This window comes from Branchiostoma lanceolatum, chromosome 4 (assembly GCF_035083965.1).
Source record: "Branchiostoma lanceolatum isolate klBraLanc5 chromosome 4, klBraLanc5.hap2, whole genome shotgun sequence".
In the NCBI taxonomy this organism is placed as follows: domain Eukaryota; kingdom Metazoa; phylum Chordata; class Leptocardii; order Amphioxiformes; family Branchiostomatidae; genus Branchiostoma; species Branchiostoma lanceolatum.
In genome coordinates, this window is record NC_089725.1 from 4,595,820 (window position 1) to 4,619,331 (window position 23,512).

Sequence of the window (23,512 nt, forward strand, 5' to 3'; positions counted from 1 at the left end):
AATAGCAGCCGAAAACGTAACAATTTACATTTGTAGATTGCAGAATGATTATTTGGCAGGTGAAGCAAGCTACTGTAGCCAGGCCCCTGGACATATCAAGTCAGATCGCTCACTTCACTGATTTTACAGGCTGTGTAAGGTGGTTTATACCTTTTGCCAAATTACATTTGCATTACTGTTTAAGTAAGACGGTTGACATTTTGTGTTGCTACACATAAGACAGGAAATGGCTGTTTCTGTGATGTTTTTCTGGCTTTCTACACATGTAGGAACAAGAAAAGATCATTTGTAGTCCACCTGGTTTAACAATGTTTTACAGTAATGACTGCGATATACGTTACAATTGTTTGATCATCTACTTGACCTGGTGTAAGAAAGTTGCAGTTTCTCAATGTCCCAAAGTAGGTCCACGTATACCTAAACGATGTAGCCAAAAACTATGAATTCTTTCTAAGAAAAAAAAACAAAAAATGCATTATCGGTAAGAAATGTTACACCAACATTGTGTCAAACAAGCAAATTTTTTGGCGATCTTTAATTGTGAAATTAAGAAAAAATGAGCTCATCTATTTTTCGAGCCTGAAAACCCTTTTTTTAATGCCTATATTTAAACCTACTTATCCTGACCAGACACTAATTGAGTAACCACACAAAGAACTAACACACACAAAGCAGCAGTATTTCTAATTTGTGGATTTATTTTTTTCCGGAAAGCAAGCACGGGTAATCTGAACACTTAATTGTCTTTTGCCCCAATGGTTATGCAACACTGTTATGTGAGCTTAAAGACTGCAAGAGTACAATCTCTTGTCTTTGACCAACCAACAAAAGACAAGCAAACTTGGCAGCTGAGAATGCACAGTAAAAAAAAGTCTTAAATCTTTTGTTGATTATAGAATTACAAGTGGGTGCGAGGCCTTCTATGGCTACCAAAAATACATGTACAAACAGAAAAAAAAATGGCCAGTAGTTGACAGAAGTGCCTCGAAATTTCCTATGTCGTATAGAAAAGTCAGAACGTGGCAAAACTGTCTCCTCTGTTCATAAACTAACCTCCATACAATGCAGGGTGTGTATCAAACATACAAGTAAACAAAGCATTGTAATTGCTTCAACGCCTACCGAAGGACATGCTCTAACTTGAAAACACGAAGATTTGCTGCCCAATAGTGGAGTCCTTACTTCTGTCTAAATGATTGACTGTCTGACAGCACGTTTCATACACAGGTACATCCCTAATACTACAAGGGTATTGCATACGCAAGGGAAACAACACTGTAGAAGCGGCAGAATTACAATCGCTGCAGACATTACCTTATATTACCATGTTCTCTTAGTCTTACAGCACCTTTTTTTAAATTTGGATCCATAAGTTCTCTTAACCAGTACTATGAATAATGATGAAATTGCTATGTAGTTCTTGAAAATCACAGCAGGATTCTGTTCACATCTCTTAATGCATTCAATAATAGCAGTAATAGCCACAAAATGGTTCCAGAATTATCTGAATACAGGATTGACACTGAGTACAGTTTACACTACCACTTGTAACAGTAAACTCCTCGTTCGCTACATACCAGTTAAAATTTGAGACATTGCATTTTAACATTATACTTATAGAGATTTTTAGTACACGATACATGCAACTTAGTGGTTAAAAGCACTAGCACTTTTTATTTCTTCTTTAGAGTAAAGAAGCCTCTCTTCTTCCTCTCCGGTGCCTGGGGAGAGGAGTCGCCTGCCTCGCCACGTGTAGGTGGATACGTGGCTGCACGTGCCGGCTCCTTAGACTCGCCTACGTCTGCTATGCTTGCTATCTTGTGGATCCAGAAGTTCATTTCATCCTGCAGGCAAGAAATGGTTCGGAAGAGTTAGATGATGTCTCCTTGTCTAAACACAACCCATGACGTACAAACCTGTGATGACTGGAGTTTCTCTGGGCATGTTGGTGAGACTGAAATAAAACTGATTCAATATGTTAACCTGTGCAATACTGGGCAGGTTTTCTTCCATCTTTGATCAATGAAATAACTCATTATCAAAATCTCTTCAGGCAGGGGGTTGACACTTCAAAGGGGGTGGGTAGTGTTTTGAAGGATAGTACTGAACACTAGCACGTAGGTGACTAATAACAAGAGTGTGGCTTGCAACATCCTATTCTCATTACAAAGCCACTTGCAACTCAAAAAAGCGTATTCTTACAATCTTCTAAAGCCCCCACAATCTTAACTACAAACCCTAAGACAGGCAAGAAGTCACTACAATCATCTATGCATAGTTCTGCTAAAATCTAGGCTTAATGTGCATGAGAAAAAGGCAAGGTTTTTTTACCTCATCCTTAGCCTGGAATAGGTATTCTCCACCATTGGCCAGCCTGCAAAGAAACAAACGATATATGATCAGACCACCACCAGCTAGTCTGCCTTAAACCCAGCAAATTTGCAAAGCTACTTCCAACATCAGGGAATGCAAGAAAAAATAAAAATAAAATATAAACAGGAGAAACAGATGCTAGTGTTCAGATGTTGTCTTGGGCCACTCACTTAAGCCTGAAGACATTCTTTTTCTTGGTGTAATTGGTAGCTGCCTCACAGGTGCCCCCCACCACTGTGACGGGTTCCTCCCCGTGGAAGGTGACTTGGGAGGAAAAGGCTTTCTGGTCCTTGTAGAAACTGAGCATGCTCTCACGTAGAACAGTATACACTGCGCTCCAGGACCTGGGAAGGGGAGGATGGTTAATATATGTACATCTCAATGAGCCATGACTTCCTTTGGTACCGATACTTATGCATTTACAGAACACCTTCACTGTGATAGGTTATTGGAAAATAAAGTTCTCAACAACCTCAAACTTGAAGTTGGTCAAAATTCAAGAACTTGTCAGCTGCCTTTTGTAATGAACTCTGCTACTCCTTGCAACATGGTTGGCCAGGTAAAAGTGTTATAGGTTTCCTTTTTTTCCAGCTGAAATCTGGACTGACTTAGTTCTTGACTAGCAGCAAGTGTCTGGAGTAGACCCCTATAGTAAGTCAGATGTCTATGTCTGTGTACCTGTTGGAGGCCTTCTTGGCATGAGCCTCCCACTCATGTTTCCTGTGCAGCATGCCCTCCATGGTAGGTTCTGCCTGGGCTGGCTCCCCGCTGTCGTTCACTACGGCGGGTTCAGCCGGCGCCACGTCCTGTGCTGCCTCGTGTTCGCCATTCACCACGGGCTGCTGGAAAGAACGCAATGATAAGATGTTTCAGAAACACCGATAGGACGAATCCAACACTACTCATGCCTTCAAGTTACCGAGTTATCACTCCAGGATTGAGGTGTTCAAAATTGTTTCTGTTGTAGAGCCTTTGATCCTGCATTTTACTGTAAGGTTGTAGCTGAATGCACGTACCTGCTGTTGTTCTGGGGAAGGTTTAGCTGGCTCAGCCACCTCACCATCCACAACAGCCTGGGCTTCCTCCCTGTGGAAATACAGCACCAGCAATCAGACAGGTGACATGGGACTCAGCTGATACATGTACCAGCACTCTTCAAACATTAACATTTTCGACCTTGTTCTGAAGAGTCATTTCAATTGGCACAAGGTGTATTTCATTTACTTCCCAAGGGTTATGCTTCCAACAAATTACACAAACAATTCAGTTCATGGTAATTTTCATTCTACAATATATAGACATATGGGTAGATGAACGGTGCATTACTACATGTCATAAAAGCATAAAGCAGTGATACCTAAATCAAATTACAAGCAGCCAAAACAAGCTGAAAGAGATTTTCACTAACTACAAACTACAGATTATTGACAAGACTAATGAAGAATTCTTAAATATTTCAGAATCTACATGTATATTTCATAAAATTAAGATTTTGTCTAGCAATAAGAAACTTACAAGATTTATGTTTTAATTGTATTGCTAAGGACAGGAGAATTTGTATCAAGTTCATGATCAAATCTACAGACCTAAAGCTAATAATCAAGATAGAATAAGGGGCAGCTAGATAGGCTTGTTTGTCTACATATTGTCCACAGGGTTTCCCACTACCGCGTTTGTGATTGGCACTTGCATTACCTGGATGAGTATGTTAAATACTGGTAGGATGGAAAACACAGGACATGGCACATGAACATGCACAAATGTGTGTTATGATGATGATGACAGCGGCATGCATACAGTAATAATGATTGCGCAGTGAGGGCAGTTTGCTCCTTCAAGTTCAGGCCTGAATTATTCGCATGCTTTGTGATGGAGGTTTTTATCAACATGCATGATATTTAGGAGGAACTGGCTGTTATTGATTTGCCTTGTTATTGGACAGGTTGAATGAGAAGTTAGCGACTTGGAGACTTGTATGATGCAGTCCATTCCTTAGCATGGTCAAATAAGGTGGCACTAGCAGCACCAATGAAAATAAAATCTGCATTTATGGGGAATAATTTGTACGCATGTCCAAAAGTGTTGCATTGATGCTGCCCGGCCGAGCCTTGCTAAGGACTGGGCTCCACGTATGGTTGTTGAAATCATGGAGGTATACCTGTCACCAGGGTCAACATTAGTCTCAGGGTCAGTATCAATGTCAGTGGAAACATCCAGGTGTGGGGAGTATTCATGCTCGTCATCCACGGGGGTGTCGTGCACTTCCACCCAGATCGGGGACCCGGGCTCCGCAAAGGACACGTGGTGCTGCGACACCTCGGTCGAGTCAAGGTCAGTTTCCAGCGCATGCTGCTGGAGCGAGGCTTGGACAGCCTGCGCTTCAGGCGGAGGTTGCCAGGTGGCCTCGTCATCCGAGTCATGGCTGGTGTATATGGTATATTGAGGTAGGTTTATGTTGACCTGGGCTTTTTTGGGGGATTGTTAGGTGGAGAACCAGCAGCTTGCAAACCCTCCAACTGAAGGAGGCACCTGATTTGCAGGCTGCTGATTCATGTTAAGCCCTGCAAAGCCATCACGAACTGGGGGTTTAATTTAAAACTAAAATTCTTTTTAATTTGGTTCCAGTGATTGGGATGTTATATCGAATGGATGCTCACCATAAAATTTTAAAAGTATGTTATGAGAAATAACATAAGAAAAGTAAATCACAAATATAACAACAAAACAATACAACACAAAATGTAAACAAAACAAAAAAATATGGCAAAACCAAACATAAAATTCTATCACTAAAAAAATGATAACCACAATACTGAAATGAAGTATGAATACAATCATAAATAAGTGGATGTACGAAAAATCATTAATGTATGTTAAAATTTATAACCAGTAATTTTTACTTTATGTTAGCTCTTTGCTCTCACGTGAAATACCTTTCTTTCTTGATTGTTGCTTTTGGACTGACAATCTACATGTGTATGTGGAGATATTCTAATATGACACTCCTTGTTTGGGAAGTGAGGTGTGCTCCAGTTGTGTACATTCTCTTTACCTTGCTGGAGATTTTGGTGGAGAGACGGCTTTGGGGCTCTCTGGATGTGTGCGGCGGAACTCATCCTCCTCTGCCTTCTTCTTATCCCGCAGCTCAAGCTGGAGAGAAGAAAGAAAAAACATTCAATCTTTCTTACCTTGAAAGTTTATCTGTGTTGGTAGAAATTATTCTGAGGTTGAACTTTGCTAAACCATGCCTTAGAAAGAAACAGGGAAACTTATGATTCACTGCTCATCGAGTCACAGGCTCTATCTGCATAACGTGACGTCACAGAAGAAGTGGATTACTTATTTCTTGCAAAAAACTGGAGTTGGACAGTCATAAATTTGGACAAGTCAAGACTGGAGTTGGACAGTCATTAAGTCCAATTTTTGTTATTCAGTACACACCGAAACTATACTCCACAACCCAAATAGAGTACATCTACAGCAAAGATCCGACATAGGTTGCCATGCATTTGTATTTGTAAGAAGGTACACGTACAGTGGTAAGTCTCTCCAGGGCCGTGAAGCGCTCCACCTGAGTGCCTGTGGATTTCTCAAACGCCTCGTGTTTCTTGATCAATTTCTCCACCTCAGCCACAGAATCCTGGTGGGGAGGAAAGGTGTTTAGTTAGAGGACATTCACGACTGAACACATGACAGTAATACTTTCAGAACAAGCTTTGAAGGACAAAACACAACTTCAGTACACTAGTCTCAAGAGTATGACATTTGTTTGTTGTTAAAGCTGTCATATCAATTCATAAACATCAATTCAACTACTCTAAAACCTTGTATATCATCTAAATCCCCTATCGTCAGCTATCATTTTCTAACCTTCAGCACACCAACACCACCTTCATGGAGACAACTTTAGAGTGCTAAAGGTTAAGAGGGATACAGTACTGCTTTTGAGGAATTCCCTGGTATCAATGGTACTGAGCACTGCTGCAGAATATTACACTGTAAACTATATGGAAGGAAATTGGGTCTACATAAATCTACACCAGACCCAACACGCAAAGCCTGACATCTAAGACAGGGTTCATACGTACTCCAAGGTTGTCCTTCCCAAGGTAAGCATCCTGACCACTTAGCCACGCCTCTGCTTGCGTGGCATCTCTAGCAAACTGGTATACCTCAAGCACTGATTGAGAAAGTACAGCGTTACACAACATACAGCGACATACACACATCTACAGACATTAAAGAGCATGTGGTACATACTCCCAGGTTCTCTGTGCTTAGGTATCCGTGGACGGACATAAGCCACGCCTCGGCCTGTGATGCATCCCGTGCAAACTGGTACACTTCCAGCACTAAGAAGGGAAGGGGAATAGTAAAGTACTGTAACACCCGTCAATTGAACTTTGAAAACTAATCTTGGCTTTGATGCTAAATGTTACAAGTAAAAACACATGCTTTCCTGTATATCATGGTGTCATTCCTATCGAAACCGTTCAAGTTATGGATGAAACAAAAGTCAAGTCAAAGTTAAAGTGATCTGTGCTTAGTATCAAAATCAACCACTTTAACATTAAAATCAAGCTTACCAAAGATTGCATGGTAAAAATGTTCCCTTGCTTTTGGAAATTCATCTTCTTTCTTGGTATTACAACTACAACTGAAATAAACTTTCGCTCGTAGCTTAACAGGACTACTGGTCCTGTGGCATGAAGTGAAGAAAAGAAGGAAAAAGGGAGGGACTGACTGATCTGCAGGAAGTCCCATCTTCTCTCCCAAGTGTCCACCATGGTCTTGCGCTCCTCCTTCAGCTGCACCAGTTTCTCCTCCACGTCCTTGGAGGCGTAGTGTTGCCTCTCAATCAGACTGTTGCCCAACTGGATGCACTCGGCAAAGCTCTCGTCACGGGCATTGATCTCGGCTTCCACGCTGCGGTGGTTGTCCATCAGTAGTTCCACGCCTGACACATCTCTGTTGGAAACAACATACTCTACTACTTCAGCTCAAGAGATTATGATATTACAAAATATACTGGTAGGTTGCAGATCTATGTAAAAAGATAAACAAAAATAAACATTTTGCAACAGTTGCAACAGTCAGTTTTAAAGTCTGAATTAGAAGTGTGTTCTGCCAGACAAGCCCACCTAGGCCTCTCATCCGTGTTGATCTGCCTGATGATCCCCTCCATCCAGAGCATGAGGTCCCGCTGCATGTTGAAGAAGCGATGGAGGTCCAGTGTGTCGCCCAACTTGACCTTGCGGCCCTCCACGCCCATGTTCAGGTTGTTCCAGGCCTCCAGGACCTCGGCCTCGCGCTGCTCGATCTGCTTGGCCTTGTCGCCGGCGTACGCACACTTCAGTCGGTTGGCGTCCTCCTGCACCGCGACGACCTGTGACCCGATGGCCTGAATGTCGGCTTCAAACGTGGTGTGCTTCCTCTGCAGGTCTGTCACGCTGGCAGCGTCACGGCCGAGTTCATCTGACATGGATTGCTGCTTCTCCTGTAGAACAAGTGTTAATCTGGCAGTGAGAAATCTGTATGATATAGATGGTAATGCTATGTGACAGAATTCTTACCACTGAGGTAATCATATGTACAGTAAGGCTGAAATCACCTGTATTCTGCCGAGGACTTCCTTGCAGTCATAGTAGAATTTGTGGAGCTCGTACGACGCTGCCAACATCTGTGTTCTTGTGTCAATGAGCTCCAGGAGATCCGCCCAGGCCTCGTTCAGACCGTCCTTCCACTCCGCGATGGTCGCCGCATCAGAGTGGCCCTGGTCAATCAACTTGTCGCAGATCTCGTTTGCCGCCGCCACACGCTCCGACCCAATATTTCCTGTGTCCCTCGCAAACTCTCGGAAGCGTTCCTGTAACATCTGATGGAAAAAGAAGGTGCTTCAGTATGTGGTTACTGACCAAAATTGAAATATTTCCATGTTTAAACCGATCCTTTAATAAAAGTCAATGTCAAAGATGTGCTTACTGTAACATGCTCATAGTCCTGTCCCAGCTCATGTGATCCCGCCACCACTTCTCTCTCTGCGATCCACTGTTCCAAGTCGTCCACCTCGCGGTTCAGTTGGTACAGCTGCAGCGTCTCGTCCAGTTTGCCCCGTCTCTCCTCCGCCAGGTGCTTCAGGCCCGCGTACAGCTTGTCAATCTGTGCCTGCCGCGTCGCTATTCGGTCGCTGTGGGACAAAACACAAAAAGTCTTCAGTTGTAAGGAATAGTGGGTCCACAAAGCTTTTATCTTACAATCAATGTAAGGAGTTCTACCACATCACCAAGAGAAGATATGTTATATACCTTTCCGGATGGTTTTCTGCGATAAGGTTGCGACTGGTTTCAGACAGCTCGTGGACTGTCTGTGCATAGTCCTCGATGGTGTTCTCAATGCCCTCGTGTTTCTTCAACATGGCGTTTGCACTTGGTTCATCCTGAGAAGGACAGAGGGCCAGTTCAAATTGGTACAAAACAATAAGAAACTACAACACTGGTCCTTTAAAGCAAGTGTGAAAACAACAAAAAGACACATGGAGGTTACCAACCTTCGCTCTTTCTTCTGCCATCATGTACAGCTCCTGCTCACTCATCCATGCCTCTGCCTCAGCCACATCAGTGTAATACTGTAGAAGACACAGAAAACTTGTTACTCCAACTGTTACACTGAAGTTCCACTGTTGTCTGACTATGACGTTTTGCATGCAACAACACAGGCACAACTTTTGTTTCCAGCCTCACCTGTTGTGCCTTCTCCGAATCCTCCAGCCGCAGCTTGCGAGCGTCCACCTCGTCGATGAGGACAGCCCACTGGTTCTGCATGTCCTCGATCTGGTGCTCGATGGCGTCAGAGCTGGGGTGGCTTCTGCTCACCATGGCTTGGCCGCGGTCACAAATCTCGTCAATCCTCGGTTGGTGGCCGTCAATCTCCGCTCTCAGGGACTGGAACGGTACAAAAATCAGCTTGACGCTCTACAGAATTCAGTCTCCCAAAATAAAATGAACGTACTCAGGACTTTGTTTCATTCATTTTGAATGCACTGACCTGGTTCTTTTTCATCAATGTCTGCACATTGAGGAGGCTGTTGCCATGGTCCCGGGAGGTGGCCTGGGGCATCTTCTCTGCTACCCACAACTGTGTACACACAACAGTAAACTTAATGAGTCACAAGGCACAAGAGAAATGGAGCACAAATGGGCATATTAAGAATACTTTAACTGCTCAGAAATGCTGAATGCAGTGCTGTTTCTTAAGACCCAGCAAAAGATATGTTTAAGTCTTCATGCTTGTCACCCATGACAAACTTTGACATCCTTACAAAAAGGTGACAAGCAATTAGGAAATCTGTAACACAATGACTTGCTACACTTCTGGCATATGTGAACCACCTGCAATGTTTCTACAAAATTCAGTATTGGATTTCTTGGCTTCATGCCTTTAATAGGGTTTTGAAATAATGAATCTATATGCTATAGGTAGAAATGATCTCAATGAAAGCCACGTTCTACCATACTGTGATGTTAAACAGCACCTTTTCATCCTCCACATCCCTGTGGAACTGGTGCAGCTCCTTGGAGGCCTCCAACATTTTCCGTCTCTCCGACAGTGGTCCCTCCAGCTGGGAAAACCTGGTGAGGTAAGGGCACAAGCACACTCCATCACCATCAAGGGCACCATTCAACACTTTTAAATCAACAAATCCAGCAAATCAAACAACTTCTACCATAGAAGGAACAGGGTTTCCTGTGATTGGAATAGAAAGAGATCTTCAATCATGAAATTTTGAAAATCCTTGCGTGTGACCGATTTTGGCCACCAGTAAATACTGTTTTAAGGTCTCAGTGAAGTATAAGTGGCAAAATCATTTGATGAGCTCAGAGAATGACAGTTGCCCATCGTTTTCACCTTAAGTCATCCGTAAGATCAGACAGATAATAATGTGTAAAGATGTGTTAGGGTTTTCATAGCTTAAGCCACACAATAGTAAGCATGGCTTGTAAGTTAAGACCAAAGCAGTAGGCATCTAGTAGACATTAATGTCTGCGTTCGATCTTGGCATGACTTCCCCCTAGGTACCCACATACCGTTCCTTCACCGACTCAGAGGTAGCCAAGCTGGCCAGACTGTACGAATGAATGGGAAATGAGGGAGGGAGGTGAGAGTCAAAGCCAGGCTGAGTGTCAGAATAAATCACAAGGTAAAGAATGTTCATTAGGAACAGAGAACATATTGCTGAGATGCCATGAATATACCTGGCTTCAACTGGAGAGCAGCTACAAACCGAAAATAAAAACAAAACAAAAACAAGGCATGCAAGTAAGTCAGCAACACTTAGTTGGCAAATATGCTGTCTTAAAATGCATGGTTCCTGGCAATGCCATAAAAGTTATTTTGCTGATCATTTTATGCATGCAAGTTCCAGTCATGCAGTGTTAATAAACAGATATGCCATCAATTGACACAATGTTAGCTCTAACATTTTTTGTAGCCAAACATACATATACACATGTATCTAATATTGAACATTTGTGTCAAATTTTCATAAAATACAAAAGGGATCATCATTGAATGCATTGCAGTTTTTTTTATCATTACAGTTTCCACATTGGCTCATGAAATAATAGGACCAATCATACAGTGTTTTTTTAACTTTTGGCATCTTTTTTTTGTGTACCTAATTGATAAAAAAGATTGTAAAAAAAACCAAATGCAGTGAATTGAATTGAATTTACCCGATTTGTGATTAAAAATGTGACAATGTTGTGATTAAAAATCAAAGAATCTGGGATCATTTTGTGAAAGGTGAGGAACAAATTTAAAGGCTTCGTCCCGGAGGCGATGCCAAAAAGTAAAGATTGGAAGATGCTTGATTGGTGTGGCAATCACTGCCTGGTGACATACCTCTCCTCAACCTGCACTCTCTTTCCATCTACTTCATCCACAATGCTGCCCTCATTCCTCAACACCTCTGCTTGGTTCTGGAGCTCCAACATCTGCTGACGCTTGATGTCAACGTCCTTCTCCAGGAGCTAAGCACAGAGACAAAGATGGACTGTAGTCTACTCAACACTGAACATTTTCGGACTGAACTCTTTCAAACCTGGTCATGAAAGATAATCTTTAAGTCGGTATCACACAGCAGAAATATAGCTCGCCCGACGAGTTCTGGAGCTCAATTTTCTGCAGCAATACAAAAATGTCTTCTCCATCAATCCACTTTTACAGATCAGCCAATCCTGTCCATTGTTACAGTACATTTTCAGGCTAAAAATCAACTCTTGAAACCTGTCAACCTTCAGCCAATTGGCTGGAGGTCGTTGACAGTGTGACGTTGGCTTAAGAAACACAGAAGAGCTATGCATTATGTACACACCTGTTGTCTCTTTAACAAGATGTTGACACTTGTCAGGTCCTGGCCGTACTCCTCGGACTTGACCTGGGTGTCGATGTCGTTGATCCACGTGTCCACGTCGTCGCAGCTCTGCGCGAAGAGCTCGGCCTTGTTGGCGTCGAACAGCTTCTGCGCCTTGGACTGGGTGGTGTTCTCCAGCTCGTCCCACTGCTCCTGCAGCTGCCGCAGGCGATCGTTCACCACGTCTGATGTCTCGGGTTTCTCGCGGATCAGATCGTCGCCATTCTGTGGCAGTCACAGTTATGGAAGATGTTTGGCGAATTTTTTTTTGTTATCAAACAAAAAATACTCGCCAAAAATCTATATTTCAAAATATTCGCGTTGACATGCATCATTCTTTAAGTATCACTATCATGTACATTCCTGCAAAGTTATATTGATGAACATCGAAGCACAAGCCAAGGAGAGCGTTTTTTCTAAAAAAAGGGCGTGGCCTTATAAATCTTGATGATGTAATCATGACATCAAACTAATTTGCATAAATCATCACCTTGCTATAAGGTACTACCTGAGAAAAAATAAGGTTGAGGAAGGTTTATAAAGCTCAAGAAAGGGTTTTTTAAAAAAACATCCCAAAATTCCTCAGCCACCTTTCAACAATACCTTAACATGATTTACAGACCGCAAAACTCATAAACGTGAGTAAATATTTTTACATGGCTATTGATGACAACAGAGAATTCATGGACGGTGGATATAAAAACTTCCGAATCAACAGTGGTAGAAGTTTGATGTCCGTACCTGGTGCACCTTGTCCAGTCTGTCCTTGTTAGCGGCCAGCTCAGCCATGAAGGCCTGGTGCTTCTGCCACTTGCTGTGTAGGTTCCGTGTTCCCTCTGGTAGAGCGTCCTGGGCCGTCAGTAACTTCTCATTGATCCAGTAACCCAACTGGGAGAACAATACACAACAGTTCTTTAGAACACAAGTATTCCTAATCAGTTTTTGTAGAAAAGATGGCCAAACAAGTACAGTCAAACTTGTCTACAGTGAGCACTCATAGGACATAAAGAAGAAAATGACCACAGTAGACAGGTGACCACTATGGACATGTTCTTTAATGCTTGGGTCAGGTAATCGATGGGACCACCAAAAAGTTGCCACAATGACCTAGTGGTCTGATTGTATCTTGAATACAGATCTGATTGTATCTTATCTGGTTACTTTTTCAGATTTGTAGACAAGAATGCTTAAACGAGTACATTGACTCATCTTTACAAACTTGAACATGACATACCAAATAAATACCAGCTTAATAATGTATACTTACTTCATCACACTCTTGTAGGAATTGCTGAAGTTGTAGAGCGTCTCGTAGCTTCTCAAGATTATCGTCTGCTAATTTTCTGTTGCCATCTCGTCTGTTGGACAAAGACAACTTGACAGTTAAATCAACAACCAGAAAAACAAACATGTAAATGCACATCCTTCAAGAAATCTCACACCAATTTTAATTCTATTGGAACTGCAACAATACAATACATGTGGGGCACAAGCAGCTATTGCTGGTGTTGTTACCCATACATAAAGATTTTTGTGATTTTTCATTTATTCACTATTAATTGTGAATTTCTTGCTGATTTCGTCAATGCATTTTCGAATAGGGCAACAGACAAGCATATAGCAGGAAATTGAATACAGAACATGAGATGACCTTTCGTAACCTATTCTGGCACCTATGACCTAACTTCCTGTCAGTGTCCTCCATTTGCCAAGCAACTTTGTACCCAGGTGTAAATTTGACCCTGAGCCAACTCCACTGCACAGTCTGCAGAAACAAAGTTGAACACACACCAAGACAAACAAACAGTTTCTGGACAATGACAGTGTATTTGCTGACCTATCTTGAATGGTATCAGCCTTGCCCTTGATCTTGTCTGCTGCGTAGTGATTCTCGTCCACCAGGCGGTTGGCGAACTGGCAGACGTGGTTGATCTTCTCGTCGTTGGCCTCCATGGTCTGCATGAAGGCCTCCTGTTTCTTCACCGCGCTCTCGGCTGCCTCCAAGGAGTTCTAAGGATTCGTAGAGACCGAGTCAATTTCTTGTGAAAAACAAGAATTTGACAATGGCTTGTCATGCTCTTACGTTGACGTTGATCATTAGATGCAGAAGCAAGCATTAGTGACTTTAGCAGGCAAAGTCGTCATGCTTTTCATTGAGCACAATTAGCAAGGATTTATAATTAACAATATATTACAACATGGAATTGCAGAAGCAGCAGGCATTAGAGGTGTGTTATTTGGTGTGACATCTTGTCCTTTATTTTGTGAAGGAAGCACAAGCCCATACCTGGTCCATACCCGAGCGTCGCTGTGGTGGGGAGGGGGGTAAGGATAGGAATATTAATTAGAAATGGCACGTGGGGAGAGCAGTGGAAGCAGAGATTTGCTGGAAGGATGTGGGATTAATCAAGCGAGAGCTAAGTCATTTTCATGTACTATCTTAATAAAGAACTTATGTAGAACTCAGCTTAATTGTTATTCAATTGCATTTATACCAACTTTTGATTGGATATCATTGAACAATAAAAAAATAATTACAACTGTATAAAATCACCAGGCCTATCAACTCGATTAGTATCATCCTCTACATACTGCAATTATGAACTATGATATAAACACAAACATTGTAATGAAGTAATCTAGCTCCTTCCTTTGGAATGTAACAGCCTCAAAGCCCGTCACACATTTAGGACCTTCCCCCTACCACGGATGACCCTTCTCACAGCTAGCTCCAACCATGGTCTGGAGAAGGTCCGAAGGCCATAGTCGGCTATGTGCAACAGGCTAAAAGTGGATAATAATCTGTCCCCGGGATTGTTTTCCAGTACATACGGGTGCGTCCTGCTTGGTAAGGAAGTGTTCCTGGTGGGCCAGCAGCACCTCGGCCTGCTTGGCATCGCGCAGGAAGAGCTGCTCGTTCAGACACTGGGACAGCATCTCCTGCCGGTTGTCCCACATCTTGTGCAGGTCCTCCCAGCCCTCGTCCAGGGCGCCCAGCCGCTGGCGCAGGAACATGTACTGGGCATCCGTCTGGCCGTTGGTCACCTGTGGACAAACAACACTACTGTTGGGAACATCTCTTATACAGTTGTTAGTGGGAACATTCATTCCATAGTTATTATAGTAGGAATATCCTCCTATATACTATAGTTGATTGCCATTATTCGTAAAGACCAATCCCGTTCTTATGATATTTTCAAGCATTCAAAGAGTACGGACCTCTTTTGGGTTTCTCCTATGTAACACAACACTTACTGATTAAACTAAGCAATATTTTATTGTCAAGGGGAAATGGAGGTTTTTGTGTTGTTTTAAGCTTGCGTTTAAAACAATTCTGTACTACAGTTACTGTAGTAATGATATGAAAATGCATATTTGAGGTGTCATGAATAGATTTTGCAATGGAGAGATCACCACGAAAAATTTCTCTAACTAAGCTCTAGGAACACCTTCTTAAAAACTATATCACCATGTTCCCATGGCTGCAGAATTTCCTATTCTTTACGCAGAATGTTATTTTATAAGTCACCTTTTCTCCCATCTCCTTCATCTTGGCGTAGTCCTCCTCGTACCCGTCGATTTCTTCCTTGATGGCAGCATGCTGTGTCATCAGTTTCTCTGCTTCTGCTAGGTTGTTGGGGATGTCTTCCGAGGCGATGGCTGTCTGTGTCTGTGTCAGCCTGTAGTAGGAAGTATTTTCGTCACACACTCTGCGCTGACATTCATTCAAATTTAATGTAAGGTCATAACAGGGCACTGCAGATGCATTTAAACTTAAGCACACTGATTCAGAAGTAACTGTTTGGCTACCAATTTTCTACTGATTACAGGGTTAGGCAGCAGGGAGAGTGTTGTACATTTGTACATTGTACTCACCAAGCCTGGAAGTTGTCTAAATCTTGCAGGAATCTCTGCAGGTTGCCAGACTCTCCTAGTGCTTCATCTCGCTTTTTCAGCTGGAAAAAACAACAAATTCGACATGGTTACAACCTATTCATGACATTTCAACTGAGTAAATGACATCATCTCTTTTTGGACAGTACATGTTTTCAGGTCTTACACTAGATAAATAAGTTTACAATAACAGAGAATACAAGATGGCTGATTGAACATTTGTCAGTGTGAATGGTAATACTTACAATGACTCTGAGTTCTTGCCACACGTCTTGAATCTGGGCGATCTTCTGACGGATCGCATCAGCCTCCTGCAGTCAACACAAAGGGAACCAATCTCTTACAACAGTTCTTCAGATAGTGAACATTAAAAACACCACAGGGATTCTAATAATTGTTGAATCAATAGATATCGGTAAAGATAAACATTAGGAGATGAATCAGTGAAAGTACACAATTTCTAATAAATGCCATCTGATACTTTCAAAATTATTACTTCATTAGGAGACAGTTAAGCTTTTCTGGTTGTAAAACCAACTGTTACTGTAACAGTAACTTAAAGCTGAAACCTTTTGTTTTGCTGAAATCGTTTATTTTCCAGCATGAAACATGCATAAAGATCTTACTCAAGAAGTACAAATAGTGTCCTCTTCTTTGGGTAGCAACAAGGGTATAGGCAACAGAAAGGTATGATATATCTCAGGGACTTTCTGACGAAGGGGATTTGAAATTGTATTTCCTGATAACTACAAAATGGTTTATCTACAATGTATCACCTTTATCTTTAATAATGAGGTTAACTATAATCTTTATCAATTAGGGCTGTCCTACCTCTGGATGTTCCTCTGCCAGTTTGTCTGCTTCTTTCTGCAGGGCATCAAGCTAGGGGAGGGGAAAATTGGATATCAGTCTGGGTCAGGTGGAAATCTGCCTTAGCAATACCTCATACCACATCACACCACATCACACAATACATGCAGCGAACACTTCAAAAGCAAGCACATTCACATTATAGTGAAAAAAAAATTTTAACTTTAAATAAAGGGGAACCAAAGGAGGCATGCACACAAGAAGTAGTAAAGGAAAGCAAAACTAAATACGAAGTATGATGCAGGCAGCACACAGGTCACACAAACGTGCAGACGGACATTCCAAACTTGTACCTTCTCTTCAATCAAAGGCAGTTGCTTTTTCACCACCTCTACCACTCGCTGTTCACAGATAGGTACACCCATTGGTGAGATGGGGGGAGTGGCAAACGCCTCTTTGCAGTATAACACTTCAAAAGAGCTTCCCTTCTCACCAATGGGTGACAAAGACAGATCGAGCAACAATTCTGCGTTGTTGAAGGCAAGAGACGGACACAAACAAAGCAGAGGCACAGACACCGCGCAAACAAAACGACACAACAACAAAAGGCAACATCAAGCACAGGCAAGGCATTCAAGCACATCACAGTCTACAGCAGATACAAGTATTTCTCACATCCTGCTAACATTTCTTTGCAGCATATCAAATCTCTTACATATAACTTGCATTCATGACAATTCTAAGAATAAAGGATTTCCAACTTACTCCACAATGCTTCTAATATTTGAAACCCACAGATCCTGTTTCACAATCATGTCTTTCAGAATCATAACACCACTGGTTGCAGTTTCTCCTTACCTTGGCCTGGATGGCGGCGAGGTCCCGCTCCATGCCGGTCAGACGACGCTGTAGCGCCATCACGCCCGCCAGGTCGTTACCCAGGTCTTCTGTAGAGGAGATCAGTTTGGCCTTGTCGCGGATCCAGGACTACGAGAGGACACAACACATTGTCAGATCACGTCAAGAATGGGGCAGTGACAATCAGCAGTCTGAACGGACTCTAGAATGTCTTATTCTGTCAAATGAACAACACAACTGTGCTGTTGATGAGTCCACTTACAATTGTCTCGTTACACTCGATGTGGAAGTTCTGGATACCCATGGCTGAGTTCAGGTCTTCCTTCTTCGCATCGACCAGCTCTCGGAGTGCTGCCCATCTGTCGGCACAAAATCAATCATTAAATTGTCATCTGGAACCTCAGGATAATATCTATATACCAGATGAAACCAAAACAAAGACTAGCTTCTCAATCACTCCAGAATACATTTTCCAAAAAGGCTAATATCTAGGCTTTCAAAAATTATTTTTGCAAATTGCCAAATATACAAGAAGAGTTTCATAATATAATCATTCTGAAGTAGAGCTTAAGAACACAAATCTTGCCCTGTATTGACTTAATACAGAAACATATGTATATACATATTTCAAGCTATTTACCTGGAGTTGAGCTGGTTCTGTCGAGCCATGATTTCGTTGGAGTTGGGATGTTGGTTCTGCAGTAGCTGCCGGCCCAGTTGATTGACCACGGCCACGCGGGAGGCCTGCGCGTTCATCTCCTGCTCCAGGCCCTCGAACCTGTGGCGTACCACCTCCAGCTCCTCAATGTCATTACCAAACTCCATGGTGTTCAGCATTTGTTCCTGTTGATATGACAAGAGAATGTAAGAATGTATTTGGTGCGAAAAACACTGTCGTCATCTATCCTTGTACTACACAAACAGCAAACCTGCAGACTTTACTACAGGAGTACAAAAACAGAAACTTTCAAATTTGCAAACCTTTTCGTCAATCCAGGCTTCCACTCCGTCAGCCTCTGTGAACAGCTTGTGCAGTGCCAGGGCGTCCTCCAGGCGGAGCTTGCGCAGTTTGGCCATCTCCAGTAGGTCCTTGTAACGCTGGTCCACTGTCGCCAGGCGGTTCTCCACATCTGGAGACTCCCGCTCCTGTTACGACACGTTTTCATCATGAGATCAGGAAAATCATTCACAACACAATAGGTACTATTGGATCCTCCACAGAGGTGTTGCCAAAAAAAATCTACCACCTCCATATATAGCTTCTCACCACTGGTTTCGACGAACACCACCGTATCGTGAACACCACTGTTTTTTGCCACTCCAGTCAATAGTTTTCAGCCGGACCAGTGTAGCACCAAATCTACCACCCTCCCAGCTCCACCCATCTACACAAATACACCATCATTAGTTACCCCCTTGGTTTCTGCTATCTTGTCTTGCAGGTCATGAATGAGCTTCTGATCCTGGGAAGAAAAGATGTTTCAACAACTCTGTCAGCATGTCCAGCACAATGTTTGGGTAGTGTAAGGCTTTGTATAACAACCCAGGAAAGTGTGAGAAGTTAACTTGATGAACTTACCTCCTCTCCGAGTCCTTTGGCCTGATCGTGGAGCTGGCTGATGTTGGTTTGATAGTTGTTCAGCTCCTCAGAGACAGCCTAGTGACAATCAATGAAGAACAAAGAACGGTCAGTAGATGTAAAACTAAACTACCAGTAAAATTTAAGAAAACCCTGAAATGCAATACACAGTACAGTACTGAACAAACTTCATTAAAAATGTATCCTGGTTTGTTACCTGTTGTTTCTTGATTAGTGACTGCACACTGGCTTCATCTCTGCCCACATCCTCACTTCCAACAAGCCGCTGGGTGTCCAGGATCCAGTTTTCTACGTCGTCAGCATCGGCAAAGAACTACACACAAAAACACAAAATGTGTACAAGAACTTAGTCAGGAGAATATACATGTAGTCAGAAATTTCCAAATTCTTAAAAACAAAAATTATGATCTGTAACAATACAGAAAAGTCTCTACAAAGCACTATCAAAACCCCCACATTTTTCGTCCCTTCCGAAAGATGCAGATGTCCTGACCCAGGATTGAACCGGGGTCTTCCAATTAGCAGCAAACTGAAATGAGCAGCTCAACTGTGAGGCTGCTACCAATTGAGCTATAGAGACATCCTTATCACTACATTGTAGATGCACTAAAATCTTTACAAAGGGAGTCAAATATCTGTAGGTGAAAGACAGTGTTCTCACTTGGTACAGGTCCACGGCATTGTGCAGGCGTTTCTTGCGGATTTCGGCCAGCTGTTCCAGCTCGTCCCATTGGGTGTTCACTTCGTTGATGCGAGTCCTGATCTTCCCTGCACCGAAGTGCTGCTGATCTATCAGTTCCTCGCCTGATCCAATAACGCCATCTATGTATTCACGCCGGGCCTGCATCTCACGCTCCAATGCCTGGCACAAACATGAGTTATCAAAGTTACTCCGGACAATTGTCAAAAAAACAAACAAAACTGAGCATTTACGATTCATTACTCGAGTCACATGTTCCTAAGGTTTATTGTTTATTGGTAAAACGACATTAGTGAGTACACAAGTGTACTCACTACTCTTCCTGGAGTCACATACAACATTGGTACACATACACATAACATGTTACATGCTCAAATGTTTCTAATGACCAATCTCCAAAAAAAAGCTCAGGTGTACTGCCCATTCTAAAGAAAAATTCTCCAGAACAGTTGGAAAATCAACTGCAATCATAAGGGTAAAACAGAACAGGTTTTTGCTGTGCAAAACCTGTAATAATTATAACCTGACTGTGATATCATTGTCTACCATTTTGAAGAGATCGTGACTCTTTATTTACCTTATGCTTGTTGACCAGCAGATTGACCGAAGTGACATCATGCCCAATCTCGGGGGATGCCAGGACGGCAGACTTCTCCTTGATCCAGCCCTCCTCCTCGGCCATGTCCCAGAAGAACTGCCAAAGCTTGCGGGACTCCTCCAGACGGCTGCGGCGGTCGGCCGCGAGGGCCACCAGCTCTTGGTACGAGGCCTCCAGGTGGGACATCCGCTCACCCACTATCTGGGGGTCCGCTGGCTTGTACTCTGTCAGGTACATAAACACACAAGGCTGTAACATCACCTGACAACCTGTCACAATCATGTACAATCAGGGCTCGAAACCAGGGTGCATGTGCACCTTTGTGCACCCAAATTTGGAGCTGTGCACCTAATTTTTGACTGTGGGTGCACCAGTGCACCTAGATATTTTTGTAGGCTATAGGGTAAAGGTACTATAATAATTGTACACTAGTATCTATACAGAATATGTTTTGAAAATGAAAAGCAATGTAACCTTTTGTTGGACTTCATTTGATGTATACCTTCAGGTTTGTTTGAAATTAGCTATAGAGTTACAGATTGAAGTTCTTAAAAGAGAGGCAGTAGTGTTAAACTTTCTAATTATGTTTTGTCGACATTCAACTTTACTTTATGTGGTGCACCCAAAATTCTTTCTCTGAACCTATTTTTTGGGGTTGGGTGCACCAGTGCACCTATTTCCAAAAATGAATTTCGAGCCCTGACAATGCAGAGGGAAGAACACACTGTCCGGTAGATATCAACCAATCAGAATCCACATATGGCAAAATGAAGCAACCTGATTGGTCCAGCCTTTAAAGCTTTGTAACACTACACTCTCAATGGTTCATTCTCCATTATGTCATCCTATCACAACACTGTCTGCCTACCAATCAATTAAAAAAATCTTGTACACACCATCATCGTCCTGCCTTGCAAAAGGCGCGGCGGAGTCGTTGACGGCCTTGACCCTGTCGGCCTGTACGGCGATATCGGCCTCCATGAGCTGGTGCTTCTGCAGCAAGTCTTCCACCCCCATCAGGTGCTTACCGTAGTCCTCAGACGTCAGACGCACCTGGAGGAGACAAACCATTTGTAATGTCTCAAGGCATCTCAGTTAAACAAGCAACTACTGCAACCATCTTTTACCCTCACACTCCACCACTAGTTTGAAAATAGACTTCTGACCGCCCCCTGGATTCTAAAATGGAACATTCCAAATCGAGACGACATTTTGACACTCATACCTTCATCTCGTCCATCCAGTCCATGATGTAGAGCATCTCCTGGAAGATCCTCTGCAGACTGAGGGAGGCCTCCAGCCGGGCGCGCCGGGCCTTCAGCAGCTCCAGCAGGTACGCCCACAGGCGCAGGATGTTGTCCTTCCTGCAGACAGGAGAGTGAGGGGGGCACTCAAACTCAATAGACTTTAACCAATGATAGCATGGCAATTAGCACTTCGACCAATGAGAGGGTGGCTGCATGACGTCAAGTATTTGCATTTTTATGTTTCTATCTTGCATTTCCACGTTTTGATGGATGTGAGCGAGGCTATGGGAATGGTCTATTGCTACTTCTGAGACACTTTCTTCACAAAACTGACACATATTCTACAAATCTTGTTCATCCAAACTACATTGTACTATCACAGCCCAGACAATTAATATGGTTTGTTTCTTGCCTACCCTTTACAAGTAATCCACATGATGTTTTCTCCTTGTTAAAAAAAATCATGGCAAGCTAAACCTGCATTTTTACACCAAACGTCACGGAGGTGCTGTCGTCAGTTTTACTTCTTGCTACCACTGACCTGGCGTTAATCCTCTCAATGTCGTGATAGTTCTCCGTCTCCAGTTCTTGAGCGACGTGCATCACGGCCTGCACTCTCTCCTCGTAAGCGTTGATGTCAGTCTCGATGGCCTCGTGCTTCTTGGTCGCTGCCTCCACCGCCGGCAGGTCGAAACCAAAGTTATCCTGCAAGAGAAAAGCAACACTGAACCAACCGCAAAAACAGCGGGAAAACCACCACGTTCTGTTACACTGCATGCCTCTACTGTACACTTTACTCCCTATCAGATACCACGGTTAGAGCTTCTACACCAGCTAACGAAAAAAATAACTTTTATCTTTGCCAACGCTTGAGGCATGCATACCTTTAGTACATTACCACATGGGTCCTGACTCCTACATGTAACGACCAAGCACCATGCATTCTACAGGGACTCCACCTTCTTATTCTTATGACAATCTTCAAGCATGGCCAAACCATTTTCTTTCAAGTAAAAACCCTGGTAGAAAATGTTGTAACATTAAATATGCGCATAATATTAACAGATGGGGGTGGCCATGCCTGAAAAGTATCTCTGTCTGCGGGCAAAATTCCTTATCTTATTACTGAATACCTCTAGATTGACTCGAGACCCCTCTGAGGAAGTCACTGGCATCTGTGCGGCATGGAAATATCGACAATAATCTTCATGGGAAGGGTTAGGGGCCAACAGCAAGGCCGACAGGTCATGGAGTGAGAGAGACGGTGCTGGGATGCCCGCTAGTGTTAGCACCACGTGTGTTGTAGCAGGGCACACCAATGGATAGGACAATGACATAGCAATCCAGTTAAGTACGATCATTCATGTCCCCACTTTCCCACCATGCTCCACTGAACTACGGTGCTACACCGGACATGAAACACAAGATGGGGTGCTTCTTACTAAAGTGCCTAAGGCAAATGTCTTACCCTAACTTGTGCAGACATAGAACCACATTCCCATTAATAGTTAGTTAAGAAATAATCAGCAATGCAGCCCAATCACCGTTAGCTACTTGCAAACATAGTACATAGTATAAAAACAGTGGATGATATTATTGTGATCATATCATATGGGCTCGGGCATGCAATATGTGAATAATGCACACAGCACTGGTTAATGATTAATGTCAATGATTAGCAAGAAAATATGACTGTGGCTCTATATTAATTCCATGTAAGGGGAGAAGGGGTAGCGTGCAGTCATGCGGGTGATGTTGAAGAAACAATCTGTGATGCTATAACTACGATACTTACCTGTGACACGAGTCTCTGGTTCTCGCTCAGCCAGGTCTCCCGCATAGCGGCCTTTCGGTCAAACCTGCGAGCCAGCTGCTCCAGTTTCTCCTGCCGCATCAACTCCTCGCGCAGGGCGATCTCACGTTCGTGTTCCGAACGCTCCAATCGTTCCCAGGCCTGAAGGATAATCCCATATCTATCAGTTGTAAACTTGCTTCCTTTTCACGAAAAATAGACGCTTCT

General features: G+C 43.0%; 1 protein-coding gene across 20 annotated transcripts in view; it reads right to left on the reverse strand.

Moving 5' to 3' along the window:
- Positions 1–678: 678 nt before the first annotated feature.
- The window catches only part of LOC136432291 (spectrin beta chain, non-erythrocytic 1-like), a 52,125-nt gene continuing 29,291 nt past the window's right edge, over positions 679–23,512 (reverse strand). For 2 of the 20 annotated variants that reach the window (XM_066423460.1, XM_066423457.1), the window contains 44 exons: positions 23,288–23,446; positions 22,626–22,667; positions 22,034–22,197; positions 21,471–21,609; positions 21,142–21,298; positions 20,225–20,469; positions 19,609–19,809; positions 19,144–19,260; positions 18,927–19,004; positions 18,760–18,810; positions 18,329–18,493; positions 17,988–18,190; positions 17,610–17,706; positions 17,348–17,476; positions 16,511–16,561; positions 15,925–15,990; positions 15,662–15,741; positions 15,315–15,465; positions 14,618–14,830; positions 14,073–14,093; positions 13,623–13,795; positions 13,053–13,143; positions 12,527–12,673; positions 11,747–12,010; positions 11,275–11,402; positions 10,458–10,496; positions 9,905–10,001; positions 9,418–9,507; positions 9,114–9,314; positions 8,921–8,998; positions 8,679–8,809; positions 8,356–8,560; positions 7,985–8,248; positions 7,515–7,870; positions 7,118–7,341; positions 6,462–6,553; positions 5,909–6,013; positions 5,426–5,523; positions 4,532–4,795; positions 3,390–3,459; positions 3,052–3,215; positions 2,544–2,717; positions 2,332–2,374; positions 679–1,844 (listed from right to left, as the gene is read on the reverse strand). In XM_066423460.1, coding sequence (XP_066279557.1) covers positions 1,674–1,844; positions 2,332–2,374; positions 2,544–2,717; positions 3,052–3,215; positions 3,390–3,459; positions 4,532–4,795; positions 5,426–5,523; positions 5,909–6,013; positions 6,462–6,553; positions 7,118–7,341; positions 7,515–7,870; positions 7,985–8,248; positions 8,356–8,560; positions 8,679–8,809; positions 8,921–8,998; positions 9,114–9,314; positions 9,418–9,507; positions 9,905–10,001; positions 10,458–10,496; positions 11,275–11,402; positions 11,747–12,010; positions 12,527–12,673; positions 13,053–13,143; positions 13,623–13,795; positions 14,073–14,093; positions 14,618–14,830; positions 15,315–15,465; positions 15,662–15,741; positions 15,925–15,990; positions 16,511–16,561; positions 17,348–17,476; positions 17,610–17,706; positions 17,988–18,190; positions 18,329–18,493; positions 18,760–18,810; positions 18,927–19,004; positions 19,144–19,260; positions 19,609–19,809; positions 20,225–20,469; positions 21,142–21,298; positions 21,471–21,609; positions 22,034–22,197; positions 22,626–22,667; positions 23,288–23,446 — 6,198 coding nt within the window. In that variant the 3' untranslated portion in view covers positions 679–1,673. Of the gene's footprint in view, positions 1,845–2,331; positions 2,375–2,543; positions 2,718–3,051; positions 3,216–3,389; positions 3,460–4,531; positions 4,796–5,425; positions 5,524–5,908; positions 6,014–6,461; positions 6,554–6,633; positions 6,726–7,117; positions 7,342–7,514; positions 7,871–7,984; positions 8,249–8,355; positions 8,561–8,678; positions 8,810–8,920; positions 8,999–9,113; positions 9,315–9,417; positions 9,508–9,904; positions 10,002–10,457; positions 10,497–10,625; positions 10,647–11,274; positions 11,403–11,746; positions 12,011–12,526; positions 12,674–13,052; positions 13,144–13,622; positions 13,796–14,072; positions 14,094–14,617; positions 14,831–15,314; positions 15,466–15,661; positions 15,742–15,924; positions 15,991–16,510; positions 16,562–17,347; positions 17,477–17,609; positions 17,707–17,987; positions 18,191–18,328; positions 18,494–18,759; positions 18,811–18,926; positions 19,005–19,143; positions 19,261–19,608; positions 19,810–20,224; positions 20,470–21,141; positions 21,299–21,470; positions 21,610–22,033; positions 22,198–22,625; positions 22,668–23,287; positions 23,447–23,512 lie in introns of all 20 variants that reach the window. The other 18 variants (XM_066423466.1, XM_066423464.1, XM_066423473.1 and 15 more) reach the window with 16 other exon arrangements.